Source organism: Elgaria multicarinata, chromosome 13 (assembly GCF_023053635.1).
Source record: "Elgaria multicarinata webbii isolate HBS135686 ecotype San Diego chromosome 13, rElgMul1.1.pri, whole genome shotgun sequence".
Classification (NCBI taxonomy): domain Eukaryota; kingdom Metazoa; phylum Chordata; class Lepidosauria; order Squamata; family Anguidae; genus Elgaria; species Elgaria multicarinata.
Genome location: NC_086183.1, coordinates 18,555,298 through 18,579,928, shown reverse-complemented (window position 1 = coordinate 18,579,928; position 24,631 = coordinate 18,555,298). Strand labels below are relative to the sequence as shown.

Genomic DNA, 24,631 nt, shown 5'->3' with positions numbered 1-24,631 from the left:
AAATAAAACAGAATGTAAATGTGGTGCCTAAAATGTCCAGCCCAAGAGATTTTTCTGCCCGAGGGAAAGGAGAAGTTGCAGCGTTCGGGGTTCTCCCCTAAAGCTTCCTGAATTCCTCCCACCCACTCTTCCTCTACTGCCAAGACATTTTTTCCTCCTGATTTTAGAAACATTGCCACCAGAAAATAAAGATCTGTGGATCCAGTGGGAAAGAGGAGAACGTTTTGAAAGCATAAGGATGTTTTGAAAGCATAAGGGAGAAAGCTGCACTTATTTTAATAAGCTGTTTGGAGAAAAACAGGATGCACATGCATATGTGTGCATACACACACACACAAACACACACACACATTCACACACACACACACAGAGCATTGACCTGTGAGGTTAAGGGAGCAAAAGAAGTTGGACTGAAAACAGACAGAGAGCAGAGGAAGGGGAAATCCTGGGAAAGATGGATGGATGGATGGCAAAGGAATAGATAGAAAAATGAATGGTGTGTGAATGAATGGATGGTGTGTGCTGTGTGTGAGTGTGTGTGAGAGACAGAAATTCTAAATGGGGGAATGGGGGAGCTAAATTAACATGTGCATTGATAGGCATGCAGTAGATACAGGGCTGGTGCTACCATAGAGGCCACTCAGGTGGACACTTACAGCACCAAGGTAAGGGGGGTGCTGAACGCCGCACCCGGAAGCCGCTCTCCCACAGTGGCTCTGAGAGGTTGGCATCCGGGTATGCCATTCCAAAACCACCTGTCTGCCCCAGTGTCCTGGCTTCACTTCAGCTGGGCGCCCACCCAGCCGAAGCGAAGCAAAGTGAGGACGCTGGAGTGCGGCGGGCAGGCGTGGATTCACTTCAGCTGGGTGGGTGCCCAGCCAAAGAGAAGCCAGAACGCTGGGGTGGGTTTTGGAACGGTGTGCCTGGAAGTTGCTCTCCCAGAGTGGCTTCCATCTGGGCGCGCCGTTCCGAAGCCCTCCCCCAACATCCTGGCTTCGCTTCGGCTGGGCAGGCGAGATGGCACCCTGTGCCTAGGTACGCTAGGGTGGGTGTGGGTGAAAGCAGCTCAACTGCCTAGGGCGCAAAATAGTCTGGCACGGGCCCTGAGATGGATAGAGTGTTTGTGTGAATGACCAAAGGGATAAAGCACATGAAGAGCCCTGCTGGATCAGACCAAGGATCCATGTAGTCCAGCATTCTGTTCACACAATCACCAACTATCTGCTGACGGGAAACACACAAGCAGGATATGAGTTCAATGTCACCCTTCTGCAAGTTTGCCCAGCAACTGCTAGACAGAGAGTGTTTAAAATGGTCTAAATAGGGCTTCGGACTATTTCAAACACAATAAATTCACATTAAAACCAAATAATAATAATAATAATAATAATAATAATAATAATAATAATAATTTTATCACCTGCTTCTCCCTCTGGATCAAGGTGGGGAACAACACTAAACACAATATAATACATAAAATTAGTTAAAAGCGCATATAAAACCAATACAATTTTAAAATAACAATCACAACGTTTTAAAATTCTTAGGTTTAAAATTCATCTGGGCAGGCCTGCCAGAAGAGACTAGTCTTCACAGCTGTCTTAAACTCAGAGAGAGCATTAAGCTTCATGCCCTTATATTTTGCTTGTCAGATTTCAGGGCATCTCACTCTCTTGCCTTACAGTACATGCCGATTTACAAGAAAGAGAAACTTAAGTCTTCCAATTTAGTTTTCTCTTTCCCCGAAATCAATCTTTCGAAAAGCCGTTTTATGAGTGGGGGAAATGAGCAGTTGTGTAAACCAGGCGTGGTCAATTTTTCCAGGATGTCATGGGACAAAATGTACAGCTTGAGTTCAGCTTTTCTTTTCTTTTGTTAAGTTTATCAGGGCTGGCAGTCAGCAAGGCAGCATTTAGTCCATAAGACATTATTGCATTAGTTTATATTTCTTGGACACTAGTGCCTTAATGAAGTGCACCTGTTTCATCCTCCACATCTGCCTCTGGGTCATATGATCCCCATGCACACCAATATTTTTCACCTCCCAACACCACACTTATTTCTTCTACAGTGTAACCTGAAGGGTCCCAATCACAATTCCATGTCCCAGTTTAAATCAATTTATGATATATTTTAATCAATTCTTAAGTGTTCCTTGTCACTTTAGGGACCTCCACGTGGGGGTCAATTCATCCACTAACCTACCCATCCAAACACAAACTCTATTATGAACTTGCTTCTACGTCCTGTAAATAATGGTTTTGGCATTATCCCTCCTCTGTGGTTTTGGTTACTCTCTCCCATAAATCAACCTGAAATGGAAAATCAAAGAACAGTTGTAAACGTGATGAAGTTTCTGCTCAGATTATGGAATCATAGAATCATAGAATAGCAGAGTTGGAAGGGACCTACAAGGCCATCGAGTCCAACCCCCTGCTCAATGCAGGAATCCACCCTAAAGCGTCCCTGACAGATGGTTGTCCAGCTGCCTCTTGAAGGCCTCTAGTGTGGGAGAGCCCACAACCTCCCTAGGTAACTGATTCCATTGTCGTACTGCTCTAACAGTCAGGAAGTTTTTCCTGATGTCCAGCTGGAATCTGGCTTCCTTTAATTTGAGCCCATTATTCCGTGTCCTGTACTCTGGGAGGATTGAGAAGAGATCCTGGCCCTCCTCTGTGTGACAACCTCTTAAGTCTTTGAAGAGTGCTATCATGTCTCCCCCCTCAATCTTCTCTTCTCCAGGCTAAACATGCCCAGTTCTTTCAGTCTCTCTTCATAGGGCTTTGTTTCCAGACCCCTGATCATCCTGGTTGCCCTCCTCTGAACACGCTCCAGCTTGTCTGTGTCCTTCTTGAATTGTGGAGCCCAGAACTGGACGCAATACTCTAGATGAGGCCTAACCAGGGCCGAATAGAGAGGAACCAGTACCTCACATGATTTGGAAGCTATACTTCTATTAATGCAGCTTGTAACTGTGCATTTGGTTTATATTTCCTAGATGTAGAACTTGGCATTTATCCCTATTAAATTTCATTCTGTTGTTTTCAGCCCAGCACTCCAGCCTATCAAGACCACTTTGAAGTTTGTTTCTGTCTTCCAGGGTATTAGCTATCCCACCCAATTTTGTGTCATCTGCAAATTTGATCAGCGTTCCCTGCACCTCCTCGCCCAAATCATTAATAAAAATGTTGAAGAGCACTGGGCCCAGGACTGAGCCCTGCAGTACCCCACTCGTTGCCTCTCCCCAGTTTGAGAAGGTTCCATTGATAAGTACTCTTTGTACTTATCAATGGATAAGTACAAAGTTTCCCTGAATATGTACACCTTCAGTTAAACTTCCTTTTTCTCAGGACTTTGCAGGCAGAAATGTTCAGTGAGTTGTAAAGTTGGGCCAAGTAAATTTGCTACTTATTTGTTTTCCCTCCCAGACTGCATTGCATTGGTACTATGCTTCCACCTCCCCCATTCAAGAGCTGGATTCTTTTCTACACGTGTCCACATGGTCTATCATTAAATTATGACGTATTTTAGACTACTTTTAAATTTTCTATGGTCAAATGCTGAAGAAGAACATCAGAAGAGCCCTGCTGGATCAGACCGAGGGTCCATCTAGTCCAGCACTCTGTTCACACAGTGGCCAACCAGCTGTCAACCAGGGAATCAAAAGCAAGCCCATTGTTTCTTTGCTTCTGGTTGAACATCCCATCATACCACAACCTTTGACCATATAAGGGTATTGGCTCTATCTTTCTGGAAAGTCAGTTTCACATTCACTTTTTCTGAATTGCAGAAAAGAAAAAGGATTGTCTTTCACCATTCCACTAATCATCATCCAGCCAGTGAGTTAACAGGTTCCACTGTTCATCTCTTCAAATAACCCTTAGCTGTAAACAGTAAGTATATGTCTCTTGATGTTACCCTTCTACTTAGTTGGCCATTTTTCCATGGCTACTGCTAATATATTTAACATTAGAATGATTTTCAAAACAATGATATCCACTATATAGTGAAATCTAATACATCTATTTTACCTAGGGAATAAATTCACCATGGGGTGGGTGGGAAGGGGCATTTATTCAGTTCACTTATCAACTTTTTCACTTTTGAGTGAATATGTAAACCAAAAAAACCAGCTGTCCTTCAAAATTCACACATCCAATTTTCATATCATTTTGCATTTTTTTTAAAAAAGCATGAAAATTGGCATTTATTTTATACATGTTCCCTTATTTATGCATTTTTGTAGGGAGCTTTCCCTAATATATGAATGTTTGTACACATTTATGTAACATAAATGTTTTTCAATGGTACTTCCCACCTAATGTATGCAGTGTTAACACAATAGTGTAGCCAAGAACTGCATTGGAAAATTCAGCACAGTGTTCTGATCAACATATTGGTCTTGGAAGTACAATTTTGTTTTGTTCACTTAAAAAAAAAGGCAAATTAAACAATAGCTATTCCACATCCCTAGCTTGGAGGCTGGTAAATTGTGATGCTGCATGGATGGAGTAGAGGAAGAGACATTGGGGCTGTTCAGACAACACGCTAAGCCACGGTTAGTCTGCTAACCCTTTCCCAGCAAATAGTTAGGAGATTCAGGAAAAATAAAAGGAAGGACTTCTTCACACAGTGCATAGTTAAACTATGGAACTCACTACCACAAGATATAGTGATGTCCACCCATTTAGATGGCCTTAAAAGGGGTTGGATAAATTCCTGGAGGAGAAGGCTAACGGTGGCTACTAGCTCTGATGGTTATGTGCTATCTCCAGTATTTGAGGCAGTAAGCCGGTTTGCACCAGTTGCTGGGGAACATGGGTGGGAGGATGCTGTTGCACCATGTCCTGCTTTGTTGGTCCCTGGTCAAAAGCTGGTTGCCCACTGTGTCCATCTAGTCCAGCATTCTGTTCACACAAATGTATTTATTTATTTATTTATTTCATTTCTATACCACCCAATAGCCGAAGCTCTCTGGGCGGTTCACAAAAATCAAAACCATGAAGAGCATAATAAAGCAACCAACAAATTAAAAATACAAATACAAAATACAAAAAGCACGACCAGGATAAAACTACACAGCAAAAATTGATATAGGTTAAAATATGAAATTAAAATAGCAGAGTTTAAATTTAAATTATATTAGGGGTTAAAATACTGAGAAAATAAAAAGGTCTTCAGCTGGCAACGAAAGGAAAACAACATAGGCGCCAAGCAAACCTCTCTGGGGAGCTCGTTCCACAGCCAGGTTGCCACAGCAGAGAAAGCCCTCCTCCTAGTAGCCACCTGCCTCACTTCCTTTGGCAGGGGCTCACGGAGAAGGACCCCTATGGATGATCTTAAGGTCCGGCAAGCACATATGGGAGGAGGCGTTCCTTCAAATAACCTGGCCCCAAGCCGTTTAGGGCTTTGAATGTTAATACCAGCACTTTGAATTGGGCCCGGACCAATTCAAAATGTCTCCCTAACCAAAATGTCTCCCTAACCACATTCTCCATACCGTGCATAATTTTGTACATCTCTATCATGTCTCCCCTCAGCCTCCTTTTTCCAAGCTAAACAATCCCAGTTGATGTAACCTTTCCTCGTAGGGGAGATGCTCCAGCCCCTTAATCATTTTAGTTGCCCTTTCCTGCACTTTTCCCAGCTCTATAATATATATATATATATATATATATATATATATATATATGTATGTGTGTGTGTGGTGACCAGAAGTGTACACAGTATTCTAAATGTGGTTGCACCATAGATTTGTATAAAGCCAGTATGATACTAACAGTTTTATCCTCAATTCCTTTTCTAATAATAATAATAATAATAATAATAATAATAATAATAATAATAATAATAATAATAATTCATTTCTTGCCAGCCTCTCCATTTTGATTGAGGCAGGGAACAACAATAAACGATAAAATACAGAATACTCAATTAAAACATAATATACATTGTTAAAAACATCCTAAAAAAAACCTAAAAACATTTTAAAACATCCTAAAATTCCACTGGATAGGACTGCTGGAAGCGATCAGTCTTTATAGCTTTCTTGAATGCTAGTAGACTGTTAAGTTGACGAGTCTCCTCCGGCAGGCCATGGAGACTCGTCAACTTAACATGGAGTTTGCCTTCTTTACAGCAGCTGCACACTGGGTTGACATTTTCATCGAGCTGTCCGCCACAACCCCAAGATCTCTTTCTTGTTCTGTCACCCTGTTTTTGTTTTGATTAATTGTATCTGCAGAGCTCCGCAGTTACAGATGATAAAAATAAAAAGGGGGGAAAGGAACGGGCCGCCAGAGGGAGGAGTAGTGGTTTGCCCAGTCATGTCCTCCTCTGCTGCCTCATTCCTTCCCCCCCACCATTTTTATTTTTAATTATCTGTAACTGTGGAGCTCTACAGATACATATTGTTAAATTTAAAAAGGGGGGGGGAAGAACAGCCCCATTCCTCTCCTACCCCCATTTTTTTACTTTTCCAGAGGTGCGGGGCCAGAAACTTTGCACTTGCCTTCCTTCCTGTGCAGACGTTGGGAAGGAAAGCAAGAGCAGGTGCAAAGTGCCACCATAAAGAAGGGGGCGGGGTGTGTGTGAATCAGCAAAACCCAAGCTAACTGAACTTCTCCAAATTCCACCTCAAAATACATTCCAGCATGAGTCCTTACCAGATTGCAAGCTTTGTATTTGTGTCTGAATTTCCATGCTTATTTCCCCAAATATATGTATATATTATTATTTGTTATTTATTACATTATTATTATTATTATTATTATTATTATTATTATTATTACATTTTTATACTGCTGCATAGCTGAAGCTCTCTAGACGGTTTACAAAGATTAAAAACATTGAACACTTAACAACCAATATACGAAATTTAAAACCATATAATGCCTAAAAAGCAGCAATTGTGCACATTGTTGCAATGAAAGCATGCTGTCAACCCCCCATTTTGGGGGAGGGACTGAGAATCACATTGCAACCTCAGAAATGGATGGTCTTTACTGCAGATTGCATCCGTGTCTGCCAGTGATGTGGAATAACTGTCATGTGTCCTTCCTATAGGTTCATCCCAGCTGTGCTGCATAGTTGTGGACCAAACAGCTCTCACGATGTCTGTCGTGCAGATTAGTGCCGTGACCTTCTCTTTGATCAGTCTCCTGCTGCTTCTGATTTCACTGGGCTCAAACTACTGGGTGCTGCTTTACCCCACTCATTCTGGCCTATGGAAAGTTTGCATTGATACCTCATGCACTTCATACCCGACTGATGTAGGAGGTAAGGTGGTCCCTGTCCTTGGACTGGAGGAGGAGCAATACTTCTCAAGCAGTATGGCATTGAGAAGTATTCTGAAACCTTCATTTCTTAGATTGTGGGGTAGTTTATTACTCTTCAACCCCTTTTAGTCCAGTGTATGGCCAGAGCCGAGAGATGGACAGGCAGATTTTCCTGGACTTTTCAACAGATTTTGATGCCATCAGACATGGTTATGTCCTTCTGTGCTGGCCAGAGTAGCCACTTACAAATTACCTCCCCCCACCAATATATATATATATATATGGAGAGGAAATGCATCACCAAAAAGAGGACAGTGGTTTGTACTAAATTTGCACATGTTAATTTTCACTCATAGATGCAAATTTAGAAATAATTAATATAACTTAAATGCAAATCAAGGCCTTAGCTAGACCTAAGGTTTATCCCATGATAATCCCGGGGTCATCCCTGCCTGCTCCCGGGATATCCTGAGTGTCATTTACATGACCAGGGATGATCCCGGGATAAACCTTAGGTCTAGCTAAGGCCCAAGTTAACCTTACCCTAGTTTGGCAGTCTGTGACCAGGTGACCTCTGTGCCTGCCCATTCAGTCTGCTGTCCAGGACTAGCCATTGGTGGGTAACAGTTCTTATGATTCTTTACCTTTAAACAGGAATTGGACAGGACAGTCCTTCAGACAGAAGATGCCTTCAAATAAGGGATGCTCCAAACCCATTGATATATGTGGGGATGGTTGAACTCACGTTCCATTCATTGGATGCTCTCCGCTGCTGTTCACAGTGCCACATGAGCTTCTGTTCCAGCTCAGTGAGTGTCCAATGCTGCCACAAACCCATCCTGAGCTTCCATTGTGCGCAACAAGGGCGGCTAAGGAAATTACATATTGCCCCTGCTGCATAAATACAAGCTGCAAAGTCCCCATTTACACAAGAGTATTATTAACTGCATTCATTGTTATTTATTATGGTCACAGACCAGCAAAATCAACACCAAAACATACAAAGATAAATAGTGATATAAAAACACACATAGATAAAAAGTGACATAAAAACAGCTTGGTGAGTTGCTTCTCTCAGAAGGATTGCAATGTTATTTTTCTAATTTGCATTGAGGTCGTGAGAAACTTAGAGACCCTTTCAGTAATATGGGAGGACACATCCCTTAAACAGATTAATACCAACGTTGTGGGGCTACATCCAGAAAAGGCAATTAATAAAGGAAAAATTAACTTTTTTCCTGCATTCCTCATACATGTTACAGTGCAAAATGACATGTTCAACAGATTCTGTTGCTCCAGAACCACAGGGACATATCCGTTCATTAACCGGGATCTTACTAAATCGTCCTTCTAGTAATGCTGATGGCAACACATTAAAGCGAGCGAGGGTAAATGCTCTCCTATACTTGGGAATGGTTAAAGCATACAGATATGAAGCTGCAGTGAGCCCATAGTTATTAAGATTATTGTAGAGCAGTGGAGAGCAAGATTTGTTAGCAGCAGTTCTTAAATGCTGTAGATCTAGATCTATTAGTCTTTGAACAACAAGGGATTGGGCCTTCTGCAGTCCATAGTTGCCCACAGCTTCCACAGAGAAGCCCAGCCTAAGTAGCATTATTAACTGCAATAAATAAATATTTTTTTTAAAAAATTGTCACATAGAACGGAGGCTCTGGATGGGGCCAGACAGCTGCTGGGTGCTCATCGGGCCATGTGGCTGCTTTGCCTGTGGGCCCACGAATGAGCCTGGGCTCCCGACTGGGTGCAGGGGTGGCAGACGGGGGGAGTCCATCAGACTCTCAGACCCAACTGGGTGCCTGTGACATCCCTATATATAGTAAAAATGTCCAAACCCATTGATAAATGTAGGCCTCTTCTACACCAAGCAGGAGATAACACTACGAAAGCAGTACATGGTATGTGTCCATGGGTCGCAGTGTTAGCATAGGTGACTCCATTTTCTAAAGGAAATTATGAAGTAGCCATTATACAGCAAGCAAAGTGTCACGTACGTGAAGGAGTCTCCTTGGGTGTCTCCTTGTATCTGTCTTATGTAATGAAAACAATAACCTTGGCTCCAGGCAAAAGTTAGCTTACTGTAACTTACTGTAGAGCAAAGGGGATTGTTTAGCAAAGATTAGCTATGCTCCAGTGTTACGTTCTGATTGGCTCATGCTGCTACTGAGCCCTGCCCTTTGCAGGCTTCAAATGCTGTGCTGAATTCCCTATTCTCTGTCTGACTGCTCGCCTTCAGAGACCAGACCTTGATTACTAATCAATAAAGCGCTTTTGAACCCTCTGTCGCTGGAAGTGTGGAGTCGTGCTTAGGGGCTGATTGGATCTCATCTCTGGGTGAAGAACATTTATCTAACACCAGCAGCTGTCAGTGCACTTCAATACTGCTATAAAGCAGTAGTGCGGCTCCTGCCTTTCCTATACTGCTTCCACACCACTTTCATAGTGCCATATCCTGGTTGGTGTAGATGAGGCCTTAATCGCCTTCTCTCTTTGTCCTTTTGTTTCCTGTAGATGTCATAAGAGCCACCCGGGCTTTTCTGCTGATTGGGATCATCCCTGGTGCCATCTCTTTCTTTGGTCTTTGTGCCACGTGTTGTAAGTCTCACCTCGGCTCCATCTCACTGGCCAGGATCTCAGCTGTCGCTGGCATAATTGCAGGTATTACGGGCTAATATGTATCCACATCCACAGTTAATCCCAATCCCTCAGGTCACACAACTCAAAGCCACAGCTTCTATTAGAATATTCCTGGTGCTTCTGGCAAAGAGACTTGAGAAGAAATAAAAAGTTCACACAAATTCAAAACAAAGGCAAACATTTCCAAATGTGAGTGCCACTTTTTGACCACTTCCAGCTTTCAGTTTTGAAATGGAGCACGGGCCCGATCTACACCAAGCAGGATATAACAGTTTAAAAACGTTATGAAAACGGTATATGTAATGTGTCCTGGGCCTGAACAGTTGTCATAACCATTATAAACCATTATAAGCAGTAGTGTAGATCTTGCCTTTGATGCTCTAAACCATTTTTTTTTAACAAAAATTAATCTGATGGCCAAATTCCAAATGGTACCAAGTCCGATTCTCACCCCGCCAGTATGGCTTGGGTGGGAATTGTCTTTGTGGGCAGGAAGGAGCCAAGTAGACACTGCACACATGTCTCACACATGTGCAGCCCTAAGTGTGGGCAGAGCCAAGTTGATGAAGGCTAGCCCTGCATGACTGGTAATTGGCAAGCCAGAGGTCCTGCTCCTCAGGGGCTGTGCAGCTTTCATGTCAGGATATGGTTCGCCTTTGGGGACCTTCCTGTCTCATCCACTTGGAGCTGTGCAGCCCTGGGAAAGGATGATGCAGGACTTCCCCCCCCAAATCACTAAAGTGCAGCTTGAAAAAGGGGCCGGGTTTCCTGACCCCTGTGTTCAGCTGAGTGGCTCACCCTTATTGGCAGTCTAGTTGCCTGGAGTCAGAATGATTTAGATCCCCACATGTTCATGCACAGATCCAGGGCGGGGAGAATTTCCCTAATTAAATAAAGAGCCCCTAGTTTATCCCAAGCTCTGGTGTTCATGTTTTTATTTCTTGGGTTTCTTCTCTGCTCACAAAGACGTCACTTGAACTTATGTCATTGATTTGTTTAACTTAAGGACCACTTATATCCGGGTAAATTGCCCTTGCATTAAGATCCATCTTTGAGTCCTTACTTTGGCCATTGCTAGACCAGGCGTTAGCACGGTGTGAGGCCCAGTCTCCCTCCTGTGCATCCAGATGATGCACAGTGGATTCCGGGGTCAGGCCGGGCTAACACCTCCCTTAAGCCGGGATAAGCGGATTCGCTTATGGCCTGGTTTTTCCGCAGCCCCAGCCAGAGGCTGGGGCGGCAGAAGGTCTAGCAGGGTCCGTGGCTTTTCCCGGCTGCTCGCTTGCGAGTAGGCAGGAGAAGCCATGGACTGGGCACAGTGCTCATAGGAGTGCTGTGCCCATTGGGCCAAGGGGGGGAATCATGGGGGGGGGGAGATAGGGGCCGGGGGAAAGGCTGGACCTGGCAGGAGAGAGGGGGGGAGAAGGACAGGCACAGGCATCGGGCATCGCGGACAGGGGAAGGGGGGGAAAGAAGGATGTGGGATAGGGCATTGGGCATCGCGGACGGGGAAGGGGGAAAGAAGGATGGGGGAAGGGGGAAAGAAGGACAGGGGACAGGGCATCGGGTAAGGGGGGAGGACGGGCGAGCAAGCAGGCGGGGGGCATCAGGCATTGTGGGGGGGGAATCAGTGGCAGGGAGCGGGGGACCCTATATATATATATATATATATATATATATATATATATATATATATATATTTAAACTTACCTTTTCTGGCGGTGCGCTCCTGCGTACATGGCCCTTTAAGGTTTAAAGAAAATGGTGGATGCGACGGGGCTTCCCCTTGCCCCGTCGCATCTTACGTGTGGAAAAGGGCGATGGCGCGCACTAGTTGCAGCACACCATCGCCCGGCCGGATTATCTGGCAGGTCTAGCAAGGCCCTTTCTGTCCCATCACTGAAGAAGGCCAGATTGATGGATAACAGGGGTAATGCTTTTTTCCTTGTTGACCCTATATTTATGGAATTCATCCCTGCTGGAAATGCCTGTGGTTCCATTAGTTTTTATGCAAATCTCTGAAAACAGTTTTATTTCAATCTGTATTTTATTAATTGCCATGCTCTGGATTAATGTCTAGCTTTCATTTCAAGGGGTATAAGTGTAGCTGCTACTCATATGGGGCTTTAAATAGAATAAATTTGCAAAAATATATAACTTGAACAAAATATGTCTTTAGTAAACATCAGTTTACAGAAATATGCCACAAATTGTTCTTCTGTGTGAAAAATAAATAAATAAATGGATCTATTGCTTGTAACCCAATCCCAATCAGTAACTCAACATTGTAGTTCAAAGTATTAGCCCTGCAATAATATAATTAGGACAAATATCAAGAATGCAAAATAAAAATAAAAATTCCCCATCCCCTTGAAATTCTACTGTACACTACTGTATTAACAGTTCGATTTATCTTATGCAAGGTGTTAAGAGCCCATAATTAAATAGCAATCTTCTTAACATTCAGCTTTCAGCAGAACAAATTGTTCTCTTTTTTAAGTTGTTTCTTCTCTGGCCCTCCCTCTGAGTGAGAGCCCTGCCCACAAAGTGTTTCCTTGTTCACAAAGATATATGGAACAAAAAGGAACTAGATGTTTCAAAGCTTTTTCACCTAACTTCTTATAATCAGGAAAAACCTTCACTTAGAATTGGTCCAGTCTATATTTTTTGAAAAATGATTTCAATGAACCATCACAAGTCATGTCAGCAAGTGCATCTTGCTCTTCTGTAGATAGAGTTGTTAGCTGTACATCACCATATTCAAAAGAATTCCTTATCCATGAGTTTTCAGGATTAGGTGCAGGGAAGTAATCTCTGAAGCTAGTTGCTAAATCACACATATGTTATATTTGGCTTCTGGTAGGAATTCGTCATCAGTGGACTCCAGAAATGAATGGTGAATATGTGAATGGTGCCATGGCCCCCTGGGTAGGTTACACAGACCCCCTGGGGTCCATGGACCTCCAACTGGGAACCACTGGTCCAGACATTCATGCAGTAGTGCACACACTGGTAACTTCAAGGCTCAACTTCTGCAAAGCGCTATACATAGGGCTACCTTTGTACCTAGTCCACCAACTTCAACTAGTTCAAAATATGGCAGTCAGGTTGGTCACCAGTACACCTAGGGATGACCATATTACACTGACTTTAAAATCACTTCACTGGCTGCCAATTAGTTTCTGGGCGAAGTATAAAGTGTTGGTTATTACCTTTAAAGCCCTACATGGTTTGGGTCCAGGTTACCTGGGGGATTGCCTTCTTCCATACAAAGAGCCCCGCACACTCAGGTCCTCTGGGAAGAATATACTCCAGTCAGCCAAAACTAGCTGACAACTATTACTCTGGTCCTTTCTACACTGAAGGATTATCCCAGGAAAATTGAGGGATCATCCCTGCCTGCTCCCGGGATCCCCTGTGTGTCATTTGGATGCACAGGGATGATCCCGGGGAAAAAGGCAGGTGTAGAAATGGCCCCAGGGGACCTTCTCTTCTGCCGCTCCCAGACTGTGGAATGGCCTGCCGGGAGAGATTCGTTAACTTAATAGTCTTTCCAAATTTAAAAAAGCTATAAAGACTGATCTCTTCCAGTAGGCCTACCCTGTGGAATGTTAAGATGTCTGGTTGTTATTTTAATAGTGTATTAGTTTTATATGTTTTTAATCAGTTTTATGCATTGTATGGTGATTTTCTATTTAATGTCATTCCCTGCCAGAGGGAGAGGTGGGTAAGAAATATTCTATTCCATTCTATTCTATTCTATGCAGTAGGTGGGTGGCAGTGGCTCGGCCAGTGGGTTGGGGATTGGGGAATCCATCCATCCCTATTTGGTACCACAAGAGGTGGTGATTGTTACCAAGCCGGCTGCCTTTAAAAGTTAGTTGGGCAGCAGAAATCCATCGATACCCAAAAGGGCTGGGTTTTCAAAGGACAGACCTACTTCTGACTGTAGGAGACAGGATGCTGAGGTGGACCAGACAAAACTTGAGTCAACCCATCAGGGCTCTTTTTATGTTCTAAAGCAGGGGTAGGGAAGCTGTGACCCACAGACATTTCTTCACTATGACCACTATCCTCTCTCACCATTGGCCATGGAAGCTGGGGCTGATGGGAGTTGGAGTCCAACCTATAGGGCCACAGGTCCCTTACCCTGTTTTAATTGATGCTAATGTTAACTCTTCCTTTTGGATTTGTAGCTCTTAGTGTGCTGATTGCCATGGTCATCTTCACAGAAAATGTTAGGGGACAGCTCACTTATGGATGGTCTTTTGGCTTGGGATGGGCCTCTATGGTTCTCTTCCTTATAACTGGTAAGAATCTGGAGAATGGGAATACAGAAATGTATTTATTTTGTTAAATGTATTGCCAGATGTATTTGTTCATTATAGGACGACTTCTTGCATTACAGACCTAATCAGCAAGTTTGGCCCTATCATGTGGCAGAGTCCTCCTGAGGCTGTACCACTTAGGCTGAAGGTGGAGGTTCACATTTTAGACTGCTCCATGGTGCAACATTCCCTAACCGTTCAAACACACACCTAAAACTAAACAAAAACATACAAACAAAACAGCTAGCGGTACAAGAGAATTAAACATGAACCTTTCTAATTGATGTACTAATTTTCCACATGAAGGGGGACTTCGATTGTTTGTTTTTATAGTGGGAAGCATTGAGCAATTTGAGGGGTTTTTTCAGGTTCAGCTTGAAGGATACCAAAATAAGGGAAGCAAGAGAAACCCACTCAAAATAAAGGAAGCAAGAGAAATCCATTCAAAATAAGGGAAGCAAGAGAAATCTATTCAACCAAGTTCATACTTTCAAACCAGTAAAAATGGTTCAAACCACAAGTTCAGACTTTCAAATCATGGAGTTTTCCTTCTAAATTTGAATTTCTCAGATTTTGCAATAGAGTTATCCCATATTAAAAAATGCATACAAAAATGCATGTATTAGGAAAAATAACATTAAAATGCATTTTGTGGATGGAAGGTGAAATAACAAAATGAGACAAGAAGTTGGATTTAAAAGAGGGCCACATTTAATTATGAATTCCTGCAAAGAAAGATGGAGGCCTAGGCGGACATCCTATCTTGGCCAACATCTTGGCCATAAATGGGATTGGGCGATCCATTCATATCCCGACCGGTGACACATGTCTATCGCTACCCGTCAGGATTCCCCTTTTGGGATAGGTAGGCCTTCCGATGTCACTCCTCCTGAGGTTGCAAAACTCTGAGTGAGTGAATAAGGTTGGCCTAAGAGGTAACCCTTATCCCATCCTCTGGTGCCACAGGACTCCCAGCTCAGGGCCTCAGGTATTACCAATCACCACAACAGTGCTTAAGTATGCTCACCAACCTTTCACTTGCTCCCAATGCCTGTACGCCTGCCCCCATCAAAATGTGATGAAATTCAACCAATTAGCCTAGTTAATACTCCCCTGCTATCTTACAGTGTGAAGGAGGTGAAAAAAACTCCCCAAAGAAATGATTGAGAGCAAAAAATTCCTAAATGTCCCCCCTAGGGGCAACTGGTGAACCCACACTGTCTACAGGGAGGGAGGGAGCCACAAAGGACAAAGAGAGGGCTGGGGAGGGGGAGCGCTCCTTAAGTAAGGTCTCCAGTCCCCTCCCCACATCTGTGGTACCAAAGGAAGGCAGCGTATAGTGAGCCTCCACCCATCTCTCTCCCCTCCCCCGCAATTGCCTCCCCACACCCAGGCAAGCCTGGCGTGGTTGTAAGGCCTATACTGGGGAAATTGCTGGCAACAATTGCTAAGCATAGTTCCACTGATTTGGGTTGGGAGGGAGATACAGCTGGACTCAGTTATCTCCAACGATGTTCAGTTAACTAGGTTCAGTTATCTTGGGTATCTCCTATGACATTTCATTCTGCTTCCTCCTTTTCCTCTAATCAATTGCTTTTCTCTCCTAACAGGTTTCCTTGCTTACAAACTACAACCTGGTACATCATAATCAGCATGGGGAAAAGACAGTGCTGCCATTTGAGATGACATCTATTCCAGTCAAATATTGGTAGTAGAGGGCATGTATTAAATTTTTGGCAGTTGAATGGGATATAATTGTGACTCTTAGTTTTTTTTTTAACCAAGTGCATGTTCTAAATTTGTTTCCAGTTTTGCAAATATGATGAACATGCCATTGTGTATCGTTGTCTGCTCTTCACTTTACAGTGCCCATCTCGATCTGTTTCTGAGCTCATTTCAAAGAAATTATCCGTGGCAAAACCTACAGTGGTTTGTGATTTTGGTTGAACTGAACACATGGTGTAAGGCAGGTGAGCATCCAAAATGAACATGAAAAGGGAGAATTTTTTCAGGATGCTAAAAACAGATTTATTGGAAAAAATGTTCTGCCTCTTGCTTTTTATTAGGCCTTCTTCAGGGGGGTGTAAATCTCAGGGGGGTGTAAATCTATCTATCTATCTGGATGAGACAACACAGAACTAAAATAATTTTCAATAGGCCACTATGAATTTTTTATGAGTAATATTGAAATTATGTTATTGTTGACATGTATGCTCAGGCTGTGCTTGCAATGTGCTCTTATAATTGAAAATTATTTTAGTTCACTGTTGTCTCATTCAAGGGCCCCACGAACATTCAGCAATTGCTTGTCCTGGCTTCTGACATCACACCCTCCCCCCCCCCCACTGTGTTAATGTGGCTGCTATTAACAAAGCAGGGGGAAATTGCACACTTCCCCCTATGGGTGCGATGTTGGAAGCTAGGACAGGTGGTTGCCAAGTGCTCGCAGGGGCTCTGGGTGAGTTTCCTCCCCCAATTCTCTGATCTAGCTGTTCCAATTCTGATTTGGAATCAGTCATCAGAAATCTCAAGCCATCAGAAAGTCATCAGAAAGCTGAGTCCCTGAAAGCTCAGCCTTGACAAGCACAGGTGCCTATCTAAGAAGACAAAGAATAAGGAAAGAAATGAAAACTTTTACAGAGAAGTTAGCCTAGTTTCACTTCTGCCTGGCTTTCTACCATTCTCTATGGTTTTGGTTAATCTTTCTCAAAAATTACCCTGTGTTGCAAGTTCAAATATCACGTTCTGCAATTACCTCCTCTAACAAAAGGTCCTGTGGCTTCTTCTTCTTCTTCTTCTTCTTCTTCTTCTTCTTCTTCTTCTTCTTCTTCTTCTTCTTCTTCTTCTTCTTCTTATTATTATTATTATTATTATTATTATTTATTTATATAGGCTTGCAATCAGAAATACAAAGGAACAAGAACTGTGGCTTGCCCTCATTGGCTTATCTGTGGTTTTGGTTACTCTTTCTCAGAAATCACCCTGTGTCATCCCATAAAGCTGAGTGATGAAATTCAGGACAAATAATGAATGAATGAATACATTTTTTATTTGTCTATGGCACAAAGGCCGTAACAATCACAACAATAAAACAAAATGTCTGTATGACAGGCAAAATTCTGTCATAATTAATTCAGCCTTCTCGATGGCTGCTCCGGTGCTCTGGAACTCTCTTCCTGGGGAAGCTAGGCTGGCTCCCTCCGTGATGGGCTTTCGGAAGCAGGCTAAAACTTTTTTGTTCAAGCAGGCCTTTGGAGAATAACCCAGCCCTCCATCAATGTTAATGTCTTATAATTTTGTTGTGTATTTTTTAATTGTTTATGGTTTTGTTTCCCTCCCCCCCCATGTATATTTTAAACTTTGTAAGGCCGCCTTGAGGCCCAGCATTGGGCAAAAGGCGGGATACAAATAATAATAATAATAATAATAATAATAATAATAATAATAATAATATTCTTACAAACTCAAAGAGCCAAAGGTCATATAAAAGAACCAGACTGGGAGAAAAGGCTAAGATATATATCTATATATTAAAAATGTAGCCCCTAGTAACAACAATGACAGAAGATTATAGCAGGTGGTCCCCTCTGCAGTCTATGCCTGATTCCTTTTTTTAAAAAATGGCAGATTTTTTGAGCAGCTGCAGCAAACATTGCCACCTTAATTGTATTCACTTTACTATAATCTGCTAACAGATCACAGATAATATCAGTAGTGGGCCAACCCGCTCTCGCTATCAGAAGATCTCCCAGAAAGCAATCCCTAATATCTTTGCAGGACAAATAAAAGGAAGCACTTCTTTTCACAGTGCATAGTTAACAATGGAATTCACTACCACAAAACATAGTGATGGCCACCAATTTGGATGGCTTTAATAGGGGGGTTGACAAATTCCTGTAGAAGGCTATCAATGCTGACTAGTCTTGATGGCTATGTGCTACCTCCAGTATCAAAGGAAGCATGCCTACGTACATGAGTTGATGGGGAATTTGGTGGGAGGGTGTGGTTGCACTCAGGTCCTATTTGTGGGTTTCTCCAATAGTTGGATAACCACTGTGTCAATAGAATGCTGGATTAGAGGGACCCTTTTTCTGATCCAGCCTAGCTCTTATGTCCTTGGGCCCCAAACCAAATTGTGTCTTCTGTGCAAATTGCTACGTTTACAGTTTAGCCATTGCCCTCTCTCAAAACCACACAGCAAAACTATTAGCTCTTGTCAATCAAGTAGCATGACCACTGAAGTCAGTAGTATCACCCTTTTTTGTACTACCCACATTTTGTGCTACTCATCTATTGCCGTAACTGGTTGCTTTCTGCTAAATTATTCAGCATCAGTAAGGATTTAATTAAAATTTGATAAGATGGTTGATGCAAAATATTTGAGCACCAGCTGATCACTACGATCAAATCTGTTGAAATCTGACAATGCAGCATTGCTAATCTTTATCTGTTTCTGAGCTCGTTACAAAGAAATTATTGGGAAGTTGTGTAACTGGTAAGTGGGTGTGAATATTTCACCCATTGTAAAAATGTAGCATTGGTTCTATGAGCATATTTGTGCAAATAAGGAACTACTGGTTATGTTAATCTGCAACCTAAATTACTTATATCTCCTTCTATGAGCATGTTCACTTAGGCCATAGCTAGACCTAAGGCTTATCCCTGGATTGTCCAGGGGTCAAACCTGTCCATCTAGGTGACACACAGGGGATCCAGTGCTCAGGCAGGGGCGAACCCTGGATGATCCCAGGATAAACCTTAGGTCTAGCTGTGGCCGAAGTCATGATTCCTCTTCTCAGTATCCTTCCAATAGCCTACAGGAAGCCATCTTAAGCTGAGTGGGATATTGGTCCTTCTAACTCACTACTGTCTACTATCACAGGGAATCCACCCCTTCATCTATTGCATTGAGATGGAGGGGATCCAACCTGTCTGTCTGGAACTTTAGTTCATTGACTTTGTGCTATGGTCTCTACCCAATTTTTATTGGGCTGAGAAATCTAAGCCTACCCAGCAAGACTTATTAGCTAGGGATGGACTTATACTTATGGTTTTCATTTCAAACCCCAAGCCTCTAGCCATAGTACTACACTGGATTTTTTGTTATTTGCAAGGAGTTTAGTCAGAGGAGCTACTCAGGGTAAGATATCAGGCATGAAGCCTCAAGCTTTCATAGTTTTCTAAACAATAAATCATTCTCTTCCCTTTGTTCTGAAATACAGCCATAGAGAAGACACAAAATATAGCTGCCAACAATGTTGTTTCTGTTTTATTCATATGAAGGGATACTGGCCAAGATTTCATTTCACATGGGACAACAATGGGAGATATTTCCCCCCTTTTAACTGTTCATTCCCAGGATAATACAATACCCCAGCCATGGGCAGACATTTCCACATATTCAAAGTTAAATATCCAGTAATGCATGAACAGGCATCACCCATTGTTGGCCTGACCAGTATCTAGAAGGGGATCTTTTTTTAATTAAGAGGATTGAGATCCGATCTGATCATAAGATTTTTTTAAAAAAGCACATGACAATGTTGAGATCCAGCGATGAGCAACAGTCATGTAGAATACCTAGGGTTGCACAGTTCCATCTGCATCAAAAAATACACCCAGACCTTCACAATAAGGTCCAAATGATGGTTGGAAGGTGGATGTGTATCTACCTCCAGATGGACATTAGTGTATGCATAAATTACAGATGTGCAAATCAGCAAAACATGAGTTGATTAAAGTTCTCCAAATTCCATGTTGAAGCTCATTCTAACTAGTGATGCTCTTGAATGTCATAATTAGCCCACTCACTGGTCAAACCTCTCCCATTCATAACACTCATCTTCTTAATTAGTCACTCACCTTCTTAATTATCCATGATGCTCTCTTCTGACCTTAAAAATAGTATTAACAGAGAAATCTATGCTCCCTGAGAGGCCATCCCTGGGGTCATAGCTTACATTGGTTACCTCCCTCCAAAGGTAGAGAGAAAGAGAGGTCCACCTGCTAAGGAGAAGATCCAACCTAGGACCTCCACCATTCCAGCAGCCATGGCATATTGAGGGTGGTGGTGGAGTACCAGGACAGGTTGTGGATCCATGCCCTCCCAATTCCCAGACATGGCCTCAAAGTTGCAGCAGATCTATGTTATGCCTGGGCTGGCAAAATTCATCCCCCTATTGGGAGGGGATTTACAGGTAGGAAATTGGCTGGAAAGGGAAAACAGAAACATGAATGCCAGTCCTCCCTAACTTCTGCTTTGCTGGCATAAGAATGGCAAGGATTTGGATGAGGCATCTCATCTACTTTTGGATCTCCAGACTTATCTCAAAAGGGCTGCACTGTAAAGAGACAGAATCTGGTGACTAGTAACTTCCTCAAATGTTTAAGACTTCCTCCACCTTGTTGCATCTAGATGTTGTTGGACAACACATCCCAGCATGCTGGCTGGGCCTGATAGGAGTTGACATCCAAAACATTCAGGGGGTCTAAGAGCTGGGTGGTACCATCATGACCAGCTGTGTATCTGCAATCTTGGCTACCATCACCTTGTTGTTTTTGTGCTTTTCTACTAGTCCACCAATAAAACAAAAATCAAGTTGATGTGGCTACATCTGCCAGGTAGTTCCCGTAGGCATACAGTTTAGGAATACTAATAATGAGTTATAGTAAAAATAATTTTCAGGAACAAATGCTACCCAGCTTTAACATCACTATTGCAAAATGTGTGTTTTCTGTACTGCTTTTAAGCTTCCAGTGTATTGTTAATAACCCACCAGCATTTATTCGAGAAGCAATTACTGTCTTATTAGTTGACCTTTACTGCTTAGTGAAGTGCTTGTATATGTAATAGCTTTTACAACGCCATTCTAGGGAATAAAATGCAGGCTAAATCTGCTTGCGGGCAACCAAGAATTGAGAGCATTAGAACATCACCATATGACCAAGGAACAGTGCAATAGACTTGCCCAAATCTATAAGGACGGTGCCAGGAATGAAAGGTACAGAATAAGCTGAGGTTGGTGAGGAATGCTAAAAATGCTAACATAAATGCCATGCTAGTAACAGGAAGAAGATCAGGGAAGGGGGTAGTTTTGCTGCATAGAGAAGAGGGTGAATTGTTAACAGGTGAGGGAGAGAAGGCAGAACAATTCAACACTCTAATTTTCCCTCTGTCTTCTCCCAGAAGGGGAATTGTGTTCTACCTGGGACAAGTAGAACAAATGAAATACAGAGGGATTTGCAGCCCAGACTAAGTAAGAACATGGTTAGAGATAGGGCTGTTGGAAAAATATGTAATGGTTTCAAATGAGTTTGGATTTTGATGGATCTGACCTGCAGATTCCCTAGCAGATTGGCTTTCCCCCGTCATGCAGAATCCAGAGATTTTCAAAATGCTTTTTCACTTGTGTGTGTGTGCGTGCAGAATTTGCACTAATTCACATCAACACTCAGGCCATGGCTAGACGAGGGCGTCAGAGGGCAACAATCTCATCGCCCTTGTCTACACGCAGTGCGCGACATAGCAGCTGCCATTTTGTTTTTCATTTTTTAAGGGAGAAGGAGCACACGAGCGCTCATCTGTAAAAAATAAATTTAAAAACCCCTCACCCTCCCTGATGGGCACAGAGCTCAGGAGCTCTGTGCCCCATGCCTGGCTCCTCACGATTACTCATGAGGAGCTGGGACAACCCACAATGCCTGCCCACATGTTTGGGGGGAAAACAGGGAAAAAGGCTATGCCGATATCCCAGGGAAAGGGAGGGATCATCCTTCCCTGCTCCTGGGATCCCGTGTGTCATGTGAACACACAGGGATGATCCTGAGGTGATCCCTGGGATATTGACAGATCTAGCCATGGCCTCAGTCACATTAGTGCTAATTTGCCTTAATTATTGAAAAAGCAAATTTGGGCAAGTCGAACAAAAGTTCTGGTTAAAAAAATCCAATTCTGTCAATGAGCGGAAGATGGAATGAATGACACCTGACAATCCATGAAATGTAGATGGATTGGATTTAATGAAAACTGTCCATTCCTAGTACGTAGATAGTTTAAATGAGTTCAGATGGATTACATCCCTGGGTGCTGAAGGAACTTGTAGATATTATTTCAGAGCCACTATCTATAATCCTGGAGGACAGGTGAAGTACCAGAAGACTGGAGATGGGCAGATGTTGCCCCCATCTTGAAGAAGGGGGAAAAGGTTGATCCAGGAAACTTCAGACCAGTCACCCTAATGTCATTACGGGGCAAAATTCTTAAACAAAGGATCAAATGTGATCATCTCAAAAAATAATGCATTAAATACTAGGAGTTAACATGGGGTTGTCTAGAATAACAAACATGGGTTTGCCTTAGAATTACTAGTTTGGGAATTCTGTGGATACAGTATATCTTGATTTCATCAAAGCGTATGAAAATGTTTTCCATGAGATCTATGTTGACCAGTCATTAAAATGTGTGTTGGACAATACTAGGGATAGATGAATGAGGGATGTTTGAGATTGCTAGGATTCTCCAAAGATGGTCTTGCTCCTTGTTTCTTGCCCAATTCCTGATTGTGTTTATGATATGCATGTATGGGGATATCATGCAAATCAACCAGTGATCAAATGTGGAATTTGTACAGATTCCCTGAAATTTGTGCATCTTTCTTCCATAGGCTAAAGCAGGGCTTGGCTGAGGGTGTAGAAGGGTCGCTTATCAAATTTGCATATGGCATGAAGCTAGGAGGGATAGCCAACACCATTTAAGACAGGATCAAGTTTGAAAAGGATCTGGACAGGTTGGAACACTGGGTTAAATGCATGTTTCTACAGCTAAATTTGCGTAAAATTCTGAAAAGTAAAAGAACTGGTCCACAAGTCCATGGAATCTTAGGAAAAGCCAGTCTGCTGCAGATTTGGTCGGTCAGATTCATAGATATCAAAACTCATTGGATTCTGTTGTGGATTTCTCTGAAATCCATATTCTGTATCCAAGTTGTTGTTGGTGGTGGGGGCATGAGAGAAAAGGGTGTGTTCCATCCTTGCATGTTTCCATTGACCTGTCCTTGTGTAGGGTGACTCTCTGAGGTAGAGATCCTCTTGCCATAATGTGGACATTCCAGAAGTACAGCTAAAACCATTCCGTTTAATAGGTCACCACCACCCTTCCGGACCAGAGTTTAATTTGGCAGACCTTTTTCAATTGCAAAACCAACATGTCAAAATCTGCTATATAATTTGCAACACTATCACAATATACAGTACAATGGTTTTTGAAATCTGTAGCCAGTAAATCAATCCTCTTTCTCCACTTAGACTTGTTTGCATGTAATCATGAGCTCTAAGTAGCAATCTGAGCTTTGATGACTTTTTTTTTAAAAAATTGCTTAACAACTGACATTTTCACAGGCTCTCTTAACCTGCTGGGTTTATAGCAGTCAGGAAAACCACTTGTTCTCAAATACTCATATGGGCAGGAAGTCTGTGTCTGTCTCTCTCTGTGTGTGCTTGTGTAGTTAACACATCTTTTGCAGAAGAAGACAGGAAAAACAACAACCATGCAGCCTTATAATTCTAACGTGGCTAGAACAAAATTAAGTTGTATGAGAAGTTTGTTTCAGTTCAGATGTACCCAGTTTGCACCTTGCTGATTGAACACAGACCTGGATGCCATCTGTGGTCAAAGTCCATACATCACAAAGTCTTTTTTTTCCTTTTTTGTGTGTTTCCCCCCTTTTTTACTGTGAATATCAACAAACAGAACAGAAAATACACCATGAAAACAGAAAAAAAACCATACATTGTGTATAAAAAATTATCATAATTTTCCATTCTATGTACCTTTCAAAAAAGAAAAGAAAAGGGAATTGTAGTCCCAAACATCTAGAAGGCATCAACTTGGGAAAGGCTGCAATATATTATAGAAACTTATACATTAATGTAGAAAAGCCTGACTAGATTGTCAGTTGCTGAACCTCTCAACATTATTATTATTATTATTTATTTATATAGCACCATCAATGTACATGGTGCTGTACAGAGTAAAACAGTAAATAGCAAGACCCTGCCGCATAGGCTTACAATCTAATAAAATCATAGTAAAACAATAAGGAGGGGAAGAGAATGCAAACAGGTACAGGGTAGGGTAAGCAGGCACTGGGTAGGGAAAAACTAACAGTAGAAAGTAACAGTAGAAGTCTGCACAACATCAAGTTTTAAAAGCTTTAGGAAAAAGAAAAGTTTTTAGCTGAGCTTTAAAAGCTGCGGTTGAACTTGTAGTTCTCAAATGTTCTGGAAGAGCGTTCCAGGCGTAAGGGGCAGCAGAAGAGAATGGACGAAGCCGAGCAAGGGAAGTAATGGTTTCTTTCAGCCACAGGAACAATA

General features: G+C 42.4%; 1 protein-coding gene across 1 annotated transcript; it reads left to right on the top strand.

Annotated features, from left to right (window-relative positions):
- The first annotated feature begins 3,826 nt into the window (after positions 1 to 3,826).
- Positions 3,827 to 16,015, top strand: LOC134408126 (protein NKG7-like). Its single transcript, XM_063140233.1, has 5 exons — positions 3,827 to 3,893; positions 7,066 to 7,278; positions 9,807 to 9,953; positions 14,129 to 14,242; positions 15,871 to 16,015. Exons 2-5 carry the CDS (start codon positions 7,113 to 7,115, stop codon positions 15,906 to 15,908), a joined length of 465 nt encoding a protein of 154 aa, XP_062996303.1. The 5' UTR covers positions 3,827 to 3,893; positions 7,066 to 7,112; the 3' UTR covers positions 15,909 to 16,015.
- The last annotated feature ends 8,616 nt before the right edge of the window (positions 16,016 to 24,631 follow it).